General features: G+C 43.3%; 1 protein-coding gene across 6 annotated transcripts; it reads left to right on the top strand.

The window, feature by feature from the left end:
• Positions 453–5926, top strand: LOC109834319 (random slug protein 5-like). 6 transcript variants are annotated; one of them, XM_020402319.1, is made up of 7 exons: positions 453–749; positions 1771–1843; positions 2267–2346; positions 3474–3650; positions 3989–4087; positions 4185–4430; positions 5447–5926. In XM_020402319.1, exons 3-7 carry the CDS (start codon positions 2281–2283, stop codon positions 5741–5743), a joined length of 885 nt encoding a protein of 294 aa, XP_020257908.1. In that variant the 5' UTR covers positions 453–749; positions 1771–1843; positions 2267–2280; the 3' UTR covers positions 5744–5926. The 6 variants fall into 6 exon arrangements, with proteins under 6 accessions (XP_020257908.1, XP_020257906.1, XP_020257905.1 ...); XM_020402317.1 differs by having other exon boundaries at positions 454–749; positions 2258–2346; XM_020402316.1 differs by having other exon boundaries at positions 454–749; positions 2195–2346.

Raw genomic sequence — 16080 nt, 5'->3', positions numbered from 1 at the left:
TGGGGCACTTATTCCTTATTTGACTCTCTATTTTCTAAGATGGGATATTTGCTCCTCGAATATAGGAAAAACCTAAGATCACTTTTGGAGATGCTAACTCTTCACATAGTGGAGGAAGTAGCACTTTCTTTTTTAAGGTGTACTTATTATTTTCACTAGGGAGATCACGTGGCTAGCATGAACAAACTCTTGCATACAGTACGGTCATACGCTCCCAACTGGAATTCCATCCACCACTAGTGCGGCTCCTCGACACTAATAAAAGTAGGGAAAACAATTTCCATGAAGTTACTAGAAAAAGGTATGAGACCACACAAATGTGGGTGGAGTCCATTGGATTGATGGGTTGAGGAGCAGAGGCCGAGCCCAATTGAGCCCATTAATACCCCAAGGGCAGGAATTCGGACAACAAAGCAGAGAGAAGAAAGTAAGGGGACAGTGTGGGGGTAAAACAAGGAAGAATAGAGAAAATAAGGAAAGCATTGACCACTGATGAGAGAGAGAGAGAGAAAGAGTAACAGAGAGAGGAAATAAAAGTAAAAAAAGCAAATAGATTTTTCCTCCTGCTCTTTTGCCCTCTTCTATGCTTTCATCTCCTCCTCCATTAATTATTAGTCCCTGAAAGCACGAGCACTGCACCAACCTCGATCGTACGGTTCATTTACTTCTTCAACCCAAACAAAACATAAGATCTCTGTCTCTCTCTCTCTCTCTCTCTCTCTCTCTCTAGCCTGCTGCGGTGCTCACAGGTGTGCCTCTTCTCTCCCTAAAACAGACCCTTTGTGGCTCTTTGTCGATTGGATGCTTGTATTGTTTGCTGAAATCTTTACTCTGGTTTAATTGCTCAATCTGATGTGGGGATTCCAGAATTCTAATTTTTGTTTTTTTTTTAAAAAAACTGTTTTAAAATTTGTTCATGAGTGCCCTTTTGATCAGGAATGCGTGTTGTAATCGTGGAGAATGGAACTTTTACAGTACCAAAAAAAAGACTTTTTTTTTATGGATGTGATTGCTTATTTGTTTGTAGAAGTTGTTTAGATGCTGACCTTTGGTGTTGGTAACTGAATATGGATGGAGGACTAAGTTCCTCTCCCTCCTTTCTTGATTTTACTTTTTGGTAATTGTATGAGATTTGTAGGTATTTTAGATCACAGTCTTACATGTTGCTACAAAATTGAGCAAAATCAGCTTTTTTTTTTTTTTACTTTCCCCTTTTTCATGTTTTTCCATTCTCTAATTCAAGCAGCCCTTATTATGGAAGCCACTATTCATATGAATTTATTATATCTTATGTGATCTTTTTTCTTTAATGACAAAAGTTTCGTTTACGTATAATCTTTTTATCCAAAATTTAAGCAAAATCTACAAGAAGACTATATACGTTGATGGTTCCATATCTAGAATGCAACAGCAACTGATGATCATCAAGTCTTGCAAATATAACTGATGTCGTTAAGCTTATAGATGTTTACCTTTGATTCTAGTTCTTAACAAAAGCCACTCCAGTTGAGAAAATTAGGATCACAGCTAACACTTTTAAGTAGGATTCTATTAAATGTTGGCATTTGGCTTATATTGTGGTTTAGAGATGAAACTTATTAGTTTTGATGTTCTTGGTTTCCCTTCTTTATGTAATGTTTGTCCAGTATTTGATTGTTATTCTTCAGGACTTGCTTTCAAAAATTTCAGTTGTGCTCTCCTTGGTTTAACTACCTAAAAGTTGCTTTGTTGTTATCATAAGCATCTTTGATGTCCGTAATTTTCTTGTAGTGAATGGCGCTAGGTTGTTACACGCTGTCAAAAAGCTTTGATGGAGCCTTGTGATCCACATTTTATAAGAAAGGTCGTTGATGATTACTATCATGAAAATGATAATAATTAGAGTTTATGGTGTCACTTTTTGGTTTTATGTGTAAGCTTAAATTGCATGATCAGTAGGCACCACTTGTGTTGCCAATAATTGCAGTCAGCACCAAACATCAGAGTTTACATAAGTTGAACTGTGGTAGTACCACTTAACCAATATTTCAGTTCCTTAATTGGAATCGTACATCATCGACAATCCTATTTATATGGAAAAATAGGCTCATATAATTAAGGTGATGGCGAGGACAATAGAAAAGGGACTATTGCTTTGTGGCACCATAAACTTAACCAGAATTTGTCTTTTGATATATATAATTTTTTTTTTCAGCAATGCGTGTTGTATGGATTAAGTCTCCTACTTTTATCTAAGCCTCTATGAAACATGAAATAGTTTGAACAGGAGAAGTGGTCGTCATGTTCAGGTGGAAGCACAGCTCTCAGGCTGTCCAGGAGGACGAGACCGTTCAAAAGGCAGCAAAGGTAAATAGAAATTGCTATATCCAACCATGGTTAGTTTGAATGCATGACACTCTAATTACATTGTAGAAATTCGAAAGAACTCACTGCATTCCTTGAGGCTTTCTTATATCATCGAGAAATTCAGAATATGAGACATTCAGTTACGAGTAATGGGTCTGATGAGATGCATGAGCATGACACTCTAATTACATTGTAGAAATTTGAAAGAACTCACTGCATTCCTTGAGGTTTTCTTATATCATCGAGAAATTCAGAATGAGACATTCAGTTATGATTAATGGGTCTGATGAGATGCATGTTTCAGAGTTAATAGAGCATGATTGCTTTTTCTTTTTTATCCCCTTTTTTTTGTTGGGAAGTATGGTCGTTGCCTGAGTATGATTACTAGATGTGAGATAGTTGAACTATGGAGGAGGAAGTATAAGTGGAAGATTATTAATCCATTTCAACGTTTTCATTTATAAGTTAGAAAATATTTCAATTTATCTGTCAAGTGGAAGATAAAAATTCCATAAATCACCTTTCTTTTCACACTAGAAGTTTGTTGATGAAGAATTGTAACTTTACTTTAATTGCAATTTGATCTCAATCTATTTAGACCTTCCCTTTATGGAATTTAGCTTCAGTTTTCAGGCTCTTCCTCTTTTCACCTTATTGAAACCTAAGCTATAAAAATGTCATAAATCTTTTTCCCCCCACAAATACCCTTATATAACAACTGAACTGCCAAATTCTTTCTAGGATAGGAGGGCCTCCCATGGTCTCCTTCCACCAGATATATCCTATCCTGAATACTTAAAAGAGTAAATTAACTTAGTTTTGTTTAACGTATGCATGAAAAATAATCATTTAGATGCACAAGGTAAAAATTTATGTTTCATACTTACATGTTACCATTTGTTTTTCAATCCCCACTCGCTTCATAATTGATTCTATGATCACTATGGATTTACCATGCCATTTGCATTTTCCTTACTAAGAATTGTAAAGTTCTTAGTGCCTCATACTTTTCTTCATTAAGCTTATTAGGGGGCTAATTTGCACCGTACCTTGTTTTAAGTTCCATTGACATGATTGAGACGGACATTCACCTTACAGAAAAGTGTCTTTATTGTTTTCATGAACAGATCAATGAGCTAAAATCTGCTATTGGACCCTTATCTGTCCGTAGCCTGCAATTTTGCACTGATGCATGCCTGAGGCGATACTTAGAAGCTCGCAATTGGAATGTTGACAAGGCAAGAAAGATGTTGGAAGAGACACTTAAGTGGAGATCAACCTATAAGCCAGAGGAGATTCGCTGGGTAAGTTTGCATCAGTTGTAAATGGTTAATTGTGGAAATATGCCCTGAAGGGCCTGTACTACCACCAAATTGAACTTAATACCTCTGTTGTTCTCTTGTTCCATAAAGACCCCCTGAAAGAGTTCTATAGTTGTGGATAGATGCTCTGAGTGAAAATCGTAATTGTTGCAGATAGACCCCCTGAAAAGGATCAAAAAATTTCACTCAGGAACCTATTTGCAACAATATAACTACAGGGTAATATGTTGATTGTGATAGGCGGTTTATCTGTAATAAACACCTCTTAAAGCCCTAATAATCATTAAATATTACTTAGTTATATGTTTTACTTCCCCCAGCATGAGGTTGCTAGTGAAGGTGAAACTGGAAAAGTGTACCGTGCAAATTTCCAGGATCGAGAAGGAAGAACAGTTCTTGTACTGAGGCCTGGAAAACAGGTTTGTGCATATTGGACAGTTTTTTCCCCTTCAAAGTTCTGATAGTCAAATTGGTGAAAATAGAGTTCTGATGGAGATTTTTATTTTCATTTTACAGAATACATCATCACATGACAATCAACTCCGTCATCTGGTATATCTCATAGAGAATGCAATTTTGAATCTATCTGAGGGCCAAGAGCAAATGGTGTGGTTGATAGATTTCAGTGGATGGTCATTGAGCATGTCTGTTCCTATAAAGACAGCTCGAGAATCCATAAACATTCTGCAAAGTCACTATCCTGAGAGGCTGTCCGCTGCATTCCTTTATAATCCTCCAAGAATTTTTGAAACCTTTTGGAAGGTAAATTCCTTTTTCCTCAATGACATTTCCTATTTGCACCTAAAAGTAAATGTGTGAATTTAACGAAACTACAATTATCTATTTGGGGTTCTGCAGGAAAATACCAACTATTTTCATTAGAGGAAAACACCACAAGCTTGAATTTACAATGATCTATTTGGGCTTCTGCAGAAAAATTACCAACTATTTTTATTAGAGTATAACACCACAAACTTTGATCTACATATTCTAAACCCCCAACACACCAAATTTGGGGTGAACCCGTCGTGGTTTGACCCTCCGTCTAGCCATGTAAAAAGTTCTATTCATTTGAAACTGTTAAAATTAATACGAGTGGATAAAGGGTCAAACCACGACGGGTTCACCCCAAATTTGGTGTGTTGGGGTTTTAGAATATGTAGATCAAGTTCAATGGAGCGGATCATCTACAATATAGCTCAATCAAGTAATCATCAATGGATAAGAAACTTAGTGGACGTCCACTTAAGTTGACATAAGTTTTTCTCATATATATATATATATATATATATATATATATATATAGAGAGAGAGAGAGAGAGAGAGAGAGAGTAAGACTCCTATCAACTTAAATTGATGTCCACCAAACTTCCTAGCCACGCATTTATTAATATAAAAAATATTTTCATATCATGCAAGGATCCCTAGGTAATATGAGTGGCTAAAAAGTTTGGTGAATAATTTTTTACTATCAACTTAAGTTGACACAAGTTTTCCTCTCTCTCTTGCTATATATATATATATATATATATTCCTCATTTACTTCATTAAGTTACTGTGTCACTCTCTTTAGTGTGAGGGATATCTTAGACTTTTTAATATAGTGATTGATTTCATTAAGTAATTTTCTAAAAGTTAGTGGTACTTTTCTTTAATGAAATTAGGTCTTGATATTTTTGTGCAAAACCTCAGTAGTTTTGTGAAATTTGCAGAAAAGTAATTTAAAAAAACATGATTGAATGACATCTTTCTATTGTTTTTTTATTCTCGATGTAAAGATTGTCAAGTACTTCTTGGACGCGAAAACCTTTCATAAGGTGAAATTTGTGTATCCAAAGAACGAAGAGAGCCTGGAACTGATGCACAAAACCTTCGATATTGAGATTCTTCCTGTGGAGTTCGGAGGAAAGAATAAGGTAGAATATGATCATGAAGAGTTTTCAAGATTGATGGCCAAGGACGATATAATTGCATCGAGCATGTGGGGATCAAGCGAGAAGATAACACATGCACCACACGGGCATTCAACTTCAGAAGTTGCTCCTGAACCTTCTGGAGTTGCTCCAGAAAGTTAATGCATTTGTTGCTGATGATTTCACTGCAGTGTTTAGAGTTGTAATTGAATAAAATTCTCGGTCTTTGTTTACGCTGATTAACTATGACTTGGTAAGGATTCTAGTAATGATGATCCTACCTCTTGCTGGTTCTGCGAGCATATACAACATACATCTTATGTCCATGAGGGCTTCTTTCTGCAATTTGTTCTTTCCTTTGACAGATGACTTAGCTATTCCTACATGACTAAAACCTTCATTACTTAATTCATCAGATATATCATATCCCTAGGTTTTTAGTTCATCCATCAGCATAAGATTACAAATCCATGCACCAATTTCGGATTTTGGATATTTGGCCAAATATGAGACTTGAAGTTTTGTAGGTGAACACATTGATGATTTCAGCTGACAAGCACAAATTGAATCAGTATGTTCAATACATGTGACCGTTTCTGATACGGGTGTATCTTCTCTTCGGGAGCTTAGCGATCCTCATGGGAGCTTGAGGATAGATGATTCTCATGATATCTTGAGAATAGAGTAGAGGAGTCGTGGAAGAGGCCATTGGAAGCAACAAAGTCGAAGGATTCGTCAAAACTGCAGGAATTACAGTTGGGCTCTGACCGGTCGACCGGATTGGTCGCGGCGGTCGACCGCTTAGTGCACAGACCCAGACTATGTCTCGGGACTGAGAGCGGTCGACCGAAGGTGGCGCTGCGGTCGACCGGAAAACCCTGTAATCGATTTCCCAGATTTCGACGTTCTGACCGGTCGACCGCCTTGGGCACTGCGGTCGACCGCGTAGCGGTTATGGGCCTGGGTCTGTTTCCTGCTCCAGTTGGGATTTCTGTTTAGTATAAATAGAAACACGACTTTTCTAGGGTTAGGAACTCAGTTTGTAATCAGAAAAGAGATCAGGGAGGTTGTTCTTTGATCTAGAGAGATTGTGAGAGAGAGATTTTATAAATCCAATTGATTCTCATAATCTAGAGAAGGTATTTTCCTTCGCCCTAATTATAACTCTTGTGTTCTTCAGTCGTTTTCTTCTTTACCCACTCTTGATAATTCCGCGATCAAGAGTGCTCGCACGGCGACTCGTATCAAGTTGGTATCAGAGCACTAGATCCTGTGAAGGGGGGAACTGTGTATGGTCCTTACTCGCTCACAGTACAAGAAGCTTGGCGAGATCCTTAATTCCTCGGAGGGGGTCCAGAAATTAAGGAAGGAGAAGATGTCTGAAGCAGATAATTCAACAAGACTTGATGCCATGGAGAAGCAGATTGAGACGATCGGGACGACTCTTACTCAACTCGTGGGTCTAATCAACGGAGGTGATAAAAAGGAGGAATCTTCTTCGAATGGTAAGAAGAAACTCGTCGAATCCTACGAAGAGCACGAGGAATCTGATTCAGAGGGGGAGACTGAGATTGTCAAGACTACTGGACATCAAGGGGGTAAGAATCATTACCAGAATCTGAAGATTGACTTCAAGGTTGAGATTCCTGTTTATGATGGGAGTATCAACGTGGAGAAGCTTGATGATTGGATCGAACGTATGGACATGTACTTCACTCTCTATGGATATTGACATTGAAGCTTTCAGGGCACGCGTTGACGTGGTGGAAATCCTATTGCAAACAGGAGAAGAAAGCGGCGTCGTGGAACAAGTTCAAGGAGCTACTACGGAAACAGTTCTATCCAGTGGGGTTCCTTGAGGAGCGTTGGTACAAGTGGTATGGCTTGCGCCAAAAGTTTAATCAGACCGTTCAGGAGTATACGACGGAGTTCCAGCAGCAGGCGATGGTTCTAAACATCGCAACAGACGAGTATCCCATCTTCATGAAGTACATGGCGGGTCTGAATGATTACATTCGGAAGGAGATGAAGCTGTTTTCAGTGGAGACAATCGCAGAGGCGAGCGTGAAGGCCATTGCCATTGAGGGCCGGCAGAAGAAGGGCAATGAGACAAAGGGGGATTCCAAACCATCGGGGAGCAAGACGGGTGGCTCTCAGTCTAAGGATGAGAAGAAGAAGGTTGACTCGGGGAAAGCAGGATTGACATGCAATCACTGCAAGCAGACAGGACATGTGGCTGATCTGAGACAAAGGGGGATTCCAAACCATCGGGGAGCAAGACGGGTGGCTCTCAGTCTAAGGATGAGAAGAAGAAGGTTGACTCGGGGAAGGCAGGATTGACATGTAATCCCTGCAAGCAGACAGGGCATGTGGCTGATCGTTGCTGGGATAAGTATCCTCATCTGAAGCCTAAAGGATTGAAGAAGAAGGAGGAGAAGAAGGCGTACGTGATAGCACAGGGTCCGAAGGAGGTTCCCGGGATGACCGAACCCAATAGCAGTCTCAACCTTATGGCGGGAAAACAGGCCACTAAAGAAGATGACGACCCGAGGGAGCAGCTCTTTGTTCTGAAATTGCAGGTCAAGACCAGTTTAGTGGATGCTATTGTAGATCCAGGGAGTCAGAAAAATCTGATATCTGAGGCATTAGTACAGAAGCTGGGATTGAAGACGGTGAAGCATCCGAAGCCCTATCCATTAGGGTGGATTCAGAAGGAGGCGGGATTGAGTGTGGTGAACCAGTGTTCATTCAGATTTGCACTCCATGAGTCGTATATTGACGAGGTCACATGCGACGTGGTTTCGTTGGATGTTTGCCAAGTTATTTTGGGCAATCCTTATTTGTGGGATAGATACGCAGTATATGATCGGCGAGCCCAAAAGTACACGTTCAACAAGGATGGCGAGCAATTCATTTTTCGTTCAGCATCTCTCCCACAGGAGACGAGCTTGGTGACAGTGACTCAGGCTAAGAGGTTGGTGAACGTGGGCAGGAAGTTCGTTTTATTGTTCATTCGGCCGTATGAAGAGCAGCTGAGTAGGATGTGCTTGTCTACCTTGAGCAAGCGCCAGGAGGGAGATCTTGACAGGTTGAAGGTCAAGTATGCGGACTTGTTTTCGGAGATCACGGGGCTACCACCGCGTAGAGGTGTAGAGCATGAGATTATGTTGACCGGGGAGAGTTCCTTACCTAACATAGGCCTATACCGTACATCAGTACTGGAGTCCGAGGAGATCAAGAAGCAGGTTCAGGAGCTCTTGGAGACGGGAGTGATTATGCCGAGTTGTTCACCTTGCGGGTCACCAGTGTTGGTGGTGCCCAAAAAAGATGGAGGTTGGCGCATGTGCGTGGATTACCGGGCCAAGAATCGCTACCCATTACCGCGGATCGATGATCTTATGGACCAGTTGGAGGGAGCGAGGTTTTTCACGAAGCTGGATTTGAAGTCTGGTTACCATCAGGTGAGGATTCGGGAGGAAGACACTTGGAAGACTGCGTTCAAGACCAAGCAAGGCCTGTTTGAGTGGTTGGTGATGCCGTTTGGATTCTGCAATGCTCCGGCTACCTTTATGATGCTTATGAATGATTTGTTGCGACCCTTTATAGAGGATTTTGTGATAGTTTACCTTGATGATATCTTGGTGTACAGCAGGACTTGGGAGGAGCATCTCGTTCATCTTGAGAAGGTATTTGAAGTATTGCAGGACGGACAGCTAAAGCTCAACGGGAAAAAGTGCGAGTTCGGGAAGGACGAGTTGGTGTATCTCGGCTTCATCGTAGGGAAGGGCCAGCGGAGGATAGATCCAGGCAAAGTGGAGGTGATCACAAAGTGGCCGACGCCGAAGACAGTGACTGAGGTGATGAGCTTCATGGGGGCTTGCCAGTATTTGCGCAAGTTCATTCGACATTTTTCGGCTTATGCGGCACATAGCCTCACAAAGGCTAAAGTTCAGTTTGAGTGGAGAAGGACGCATGAGGAGGCTTTTCAGTTGCTAAAAAGAAAGATCTCGGAGGCACCGGTATTGGCATTGCCGAATTTGCAGCGGACTTTCGAGGTAGAGACCGACGCGTCTAATTATGCGATGGGCGCGGTGTTGATTCAGGATGGGAAACCAGTGGAATACCATTCTGAGAAGTTTTCGGGTGCTATTGCGAACTACCCAACCTACGACAAGGAGTTCTATGCACTATATCAAGCAATTAAGCATTGGAGGGTGTACTTGTTAGGGAAGGAGGTGGTCGTGCATTCGGATCACAAGCCGTTGGAGTTCTTACATGCCCAGACAAAGCTACAGCAGGCACGGCACATGAAGTGGATGTCGTATTTGATGGCTTTCAACATCATTATTAGGTACAAGAAGGGGGCGACGAACAAGTTGGCCGATATGTTATCTCGTCCGCCGATAAGGTCTTTATTGGTGGCGACGCGTATTCAGCCCTTGGTTCCTTTGGAGTATGTACAGCTGTATGCATCTAGTAGGGACTTTGGTAGTGTGTTTGAGCAGGCGAAGGCTGGTCGAAGGGGGGAGTATGCACTTGGAGAAGATGGCTTGTTGTATCGTGGGACATCACTATGCATTCCGGAAGATGGTGATAGGTTGCAGTGGATTCGGGAAGCGCACACCTCGCGTGTGCAAGGGCATTTTGGCATTCAGAAAACGCTTCTCAATCTACGACGACATGTGTTTTGGCCACGGATGCTTGATGATGTGACCAAGTATGTTGGAGGGTGTAAGTTATGCTGTATTTCGAAGCCTTCTAACAGAAAGAGGGGATTGTACCTACCATTACCGGTTCCTTCTAGGCCGTGGGAGAGCATTTCTATGGATTTTCTAGGAGGGTTGCCGACTACGAAGCGCGGGCATGACTATTTGTAAGCGGGTCGATTTTCTATCCTTGTAAGAATTGCAGGAACGGTAAAATGCTCACTAGGAGTGATGTAAGTTTTCATCTGTCAATCAATGAATTTGATAGCTCTTATGTATTTTGGAGTCATCACGGTGAAGGCGTCCCGGTGATGCAATCAGAGGAAGAGTTCATTGAAGTCAGCAATATGACAGTTGACATGACTGATATGTTAGAAGATATTCTTGTCGTGTTGTCGGTTAGTGATGTCAACACTACTAATATGTTTTAAGTTGTAGATCGATTGATGAGACTTGTTGAAGAAAACGAGTCACCGTTATACGAGGGGTGTAAGGAGTTCACAAGGCTTTTTTTAATGTTGAAGCTTGTTCATATCCAAATACTTAGTGGGATGGTTGTTACACATTTCGAGATGTTATTAGATTTGCTGAGGAAAGTCTTACAGGTGGTGAGAAAAGCATCCCCGCAACCTATAAAAAAGCCCAAAAGATTGTTGATACGCTGGGGCTTGATTACAAGAAGATAGACGCATGTCCTAACGACTGCATCCTGTGCAATAAGGGAAATGAAGCTCTGGAGGAATGTCTGACATGTCATGTATCACGCTGGAAAGGAGAAGCTATGAACACATCCGAAGGCAGTGCATCCAATAAGCAAAGCAGAATCCCTGCGAAGGTTCTCTGATATTTTTCAATTATTCCTAGGTTGTAGAGGTTTTATATGTTTGTCGAGCTGGCTGAAAATATGTAATGGCACTCGACCGACCGTAAAGAGGACGGGAGACTAAGACATCCTGCTGACGGTGAGGCATAGAAGCACATTGATCGTATATACCCTGACTTTGATAAGGAGTCTTGGAATATTAGGTTGGGGCTTGCTAGCGACGGATTTAATCCGTTTGGATTAATGAGCTCCGCTTGGTCTACCTGGCCAGTGTTGTTGACACCGTATAACCTGCCACCGTCGATGTGCATGAAGCAACCGTACATGATACTGTCACTCTTGATCCCTAGAAGATATTCTCTTGGAAATGACATCGATGTTTTCCTTCAACCATTAATTGATGACCTGAAACTTCTCTGGGAAGAAGGTGTCAGCATTTATGATACTTATGGTAAGGAGTCTTTTTGTATGTGGGCAATAGTAATATGGACAATTAATGACTTCCCGGCATAAACTAACCTGTCTGGATGGTCGATGAAGGGTCAGATTACTTGTCTGGTTTGTATGTGATACTATGAGGAAAAATTCCTGAAGTATAGCCGTAAGTTCTGTTATTAGCAACACAGAAGATGGTTGCCTACAGGGCACAAGTTTAGAAAATTAGTAGGAAAGTTCGCGACAATCGAAAAAATAGACCGGCACCGCCAAGGCTAACCAGGGGAGAAATATTTGAGCTTCTACATCTTTTACCTAGAAAAATATGATACGGGTGTATCTTCTCTTTGGGAGCTTAGCGATCCTCATGGGAGCTTGAGGATAGATGATTCTCATGGTATCTTGAGAATAGAGTAGAGGAGTCGTGGACGAGGCCATTGGAAGCAACGAAGTCGAAAGGATTCATCAAAACTGCAGAAATTACAGTTGGGCTCTGTCCGGTCGACCGGCGTGGTCACGGCGGTCGACCGCATCGTGCACGGACCCCAACTGTGTCTCGGGACTGAGATCGGTCGACCGATGGTGGCACTGCGGTCGACCGGAGAACCCTGTAATCGATTTTCCAGATTTCGTCGTTCTGACCGGTCGACCGACTTGGGCACTGCGGTCGACCGCGTCGCGGATCCGGGCCTGGGTCTGTTTCCTGCTCCAGTTGGGATTTCTGTTTAGTATAAATAGAAACACGACTTTTCTAGGGTTTAGAACTCAGTTTGTAATCAGAAAAGAGATCAGGGAGGTTGTTCTTTGATCTAGAGAGATTGTGAGAGAGAGATTTGTAAAATCCAATTGATTCTCATAATCTAGAGAAGGTATTTTCCTTCGCCCTAATTCAACTCTTGTGTTCTTCTGTCGTTTTCTTCTTTACCCACTCTTGATAATTCCGCGATCAAGAGTGCTCGCACGGCAACTCGTATCAAGTTGGTATCAGAGCACCTAGATCCTGTGAAGGGGGAACCTGTGTATGGTCCTTACTCGCTCACAGTACAAGAAGCTTGGCGAGATCCTTATTTCTTTGGAGGGAGTCCAGAAATTAAGGAAGGAGAAGATGACTGAAGCAGATAATTCAGCGAGACTTGATGCCATGGAGAGACAGATTGAGACGATCGGGACGACTCTTACCCAACTCGTGGGTCTAATCAACGGAGGTGACAAAAAGGAGGAATCTTCTTCGAAGGGCAAGAAGAAACTCGTCGAATCCGACGAGGAACACGAGGAATCTGATTCAGAGGGGGAGACTGAGATTGTCAAGACCGTTGGACATCAAGGGGGTAAGAACAACTACCAAAATCTGAAGATTGACTTCAAGGTTGAGATTCCTGTTTATGATGGGAGTATCAACGTGGAGAAGCTTGATGATTGGATCGAACGTATGGAGATGTACTTCACTCTCTACGGATATTCGTCCAAGGAGAAGATAGTGTTCGCGACATTGAAGCTTTCCGGGCACGCTTTGACGTGGTGGAAATCCTATTGCAAACAGGAGAGGAAAGCGGCGTCGTGGAACAAGTTCAAGGAACTACTTCGTAAACAGTTCTATCCAGTAGGGTTCCTTGAGGAGTGTTGGTACAAGTGGTACGGCTTACGCCAGAAGTTTAATCAGACCGTTCAAGAGTACACGACGGAGTTCCAGCAGCAGGCGATGGTTCTAAACATCGCAACAGACGAGTATCCCATCTTCATGAAGTACATGGCGGGTCTGAATGATTACATCCGGAAGGAGATGAAGCTGTTTTCAGTAGAAACCATCGCAGAGGCGAGTGTGAAGGCCATTGCCATTGAGGGCCGGCAGAAGAAGGGCAATGAGACAAAGGGGGATTCCAAACCATCGGGGAGCAAGACGGGTGGCTCTCAGTCTAAGGATGAGAAGAAGAAGGTTGACTCGGGGAAAGCAGGATTGACATGCAATCACTGCAAGCAGACAGGACATGTGGCTGATCGTTGCTGGGATAAGTATCCTCATCTGAAGCCAAAAGGGTTGAAGAAGAAGGAGGAGAAGAAGGCGTACGTAATAGCACAGGGTCCGAAGGAGGTTCCCGGGATGACCGAACCCAATAGCAGTCTCAACCTTATGGCGGGGAAGCAGGCCACCAAAGAAGATGACGACCCGAGGGAGCAGCTCTTTGTTCTGAAATTGCAGGTCAAGACCAGCTTAGTGGATGCTATTGTAGATCCAGGGAGTCAGAAAAATCTGATATCTGAGGCATTAGTACAGAAGCTGGGATTGAAGACGGTGAAGCATCCAAAGCCCTATCCATTAGGGTGGATTCAGAAGGAGGCGGGATTGAGTGTAGTGAACCAGTGTTCATTCAGATTTGCACTCCACGAGTCGTATATTGACGAGGTCACATGCGACGTGGTTCCGTTGGATGTTTGCCAAGTTATTTTGGGCAACCCTTATTTGTGGGATAGATACGCAGTATATGATCGGCGAGCCCAAAAGTATACGTTCACCAAGAATGGCGAGCAATTCATTTTTCGTTCGGCATCTCTTCCACAGGAGACGAGCTTGGTGACAGTGACTCAGGCTAAGAGGTTGGTGAACGCGGGCAGGAAGTTCGTTTTATTGTTCATTCGGCCGTATGAAGAGCAGCTGAGTAGGATGTGCTTGTCTACCTTGAGCAAGCGCCAGGAGGGAGATCTTGACAAGTTGAAGGTCAAGTATGCGGACTTGTTTTCAGAGATCACGGGACTACCGCCACGTCGAGGTGTAGAGCATGAGATTATGTTGACCGGGGAGAGTTCCTTACCTAACATAGGCCTATACCGTACATCAGTACTGGAGTCCGAGGAGATCAAGAAGCAGGTTCAGGAGCTCTTGGAGACAGGAGTGTGCCGAGTTGTTCGCCTTGCGGGTCACCAGTGTTGTTGGTGCCCAAAAAGGATGGAGGTTGGCGCATGTGCGTAGATTACCGGGCGCTTAACAAGATAACCATCAAGAATCGCTACCCATTACCGCGGATCGATGATCTTATGGACCAGTTGGAGGGAGCGAGGTTTTTCACGAAGCTGGATTTGAAGTCTGGTTACCATCAGGTGAGGATTCGGGAGGAAGACACTTGGAAGACTGCGTTCAAGACCAAGCAAGGCCTGTTTGAGTGGTTGGTGATGCCGTTTGGATTCTGCAATGCTCCGGCTACCTTTATGATGCTTATGAATGATTTGTTGCGACCCTTTATAGAGGATTTTGTGATAGTTTACCTTGATGATATCTTGGTGTACAGCAGGACTTGGGAGGAGCATCTCGTTCATGTGGAGAAGGTGTTTGGAGTGTTGCAGGACGGACAGCTGAAGCTCAACGGGAAAAAGTGCGAGTTCGGGAAGGACGAGTTGGTGTATCTCGGCTTCATCGTAGGGAAGGGCCAGCGGAGGATAGATCCAGGCAAGGTGGAGGTGATCACAAAGTGGCCGACGCCGAAGACAGTGACTGAGGTGAGGAGCTTCATGGGGGCTTGCCAGTATTTGCGCAAGTTCATTCGACATTTTTCGACTTATGCGGCACCGTTACATGGCCTCACAAAGGCTAAAGTTCAGTTTGAGTGGGGAAGGACGCATGAGGAGGCTTTTCAGTTGCTAAAAAGAAAGATCTCGGAGGCACCGGTGTTGGCATTGCCGAATTTGCAGCGGACTTTCGAGGTAGAGACCGACGCGTCTAATTATGCGATGGGCGCGGTGTTGACTCAGGATGGGAAACCGGTGGAATACCATTCTGAGAAGTTTTCGGGTGCTATTGCGAACTACCCAACCTACGACAAGGAGTTCTATGCACTATATCAAGCAATTAAGCATTGGAGGGTGTACTTGTTAGGGAAGGAGGTGGTCGTGCATTCGGATCATAAGCCGTTGGAGTTCTTACATGCCCAGACAAAGCTACAGCAGGCACGACACATGAAGTGGATGTCCTATTTGATGGCTTTCAACATCATTATTAGGTACAAGAAGGGGGCGACGAACAAGTTGGCCGATATGTTATCTCGCCCACCGATAAGGTCGTTGTTGGTGGCGACGCGTATTCAGCCCTTGGTTCCTTTGGAGTATGTACAGCTGTATGCATCTAGTAGGGACTTCGGTAGTGTGTTTGAGCAGGCGAAGGCTGGTCGAAGGGGGGAGTATGCACTTGGAGATGATGGCTTATTGTATCGTGGGGCATCACTATGCATTCCGGAGGATGGTGATAGGTTGCAGTGGATTCGGGAAGCACATACCTCGCGTGTGCAAGGGCATTTTGGCATTCAGAAAACGCTTCTCAATCTACGGCGACATGTGTTTTGGCCACGGATGCTTGATGATGTGACCAAGTATGTTGGAGGGTGTAAGTTATGTTGTATTTCGAAGCCTTCTAACAGAAAGAGGGGATTGTACCTACCATTACCGGTTCCTTCTAGGCCGTGGGAGAGCATTTCTATGGATTTTCTAGGAGGGTTGCCAACTACGAAGCGCGGGCATGACTATTTGTACGTTGTGGTGGACCGATTCAG

The sequence above is a fragment of the Asparagus officinalis genome, chromosome 3 (assembly GCF_001876935.1).
Source record: "Asparagus officinalis chromosome 3, Aspof.V1, whole genome shotgun sequence".
Lineage (NCBI taxonomy): Eukaryota > Viridiplantae > Streptophyta > Magnoliopsida > Asparagales > Asparagaceae > Asparagus > Asparagus officinalis.
This window is presented reverse-complemented; position numbering and strand designations above follow the sequence as displayed.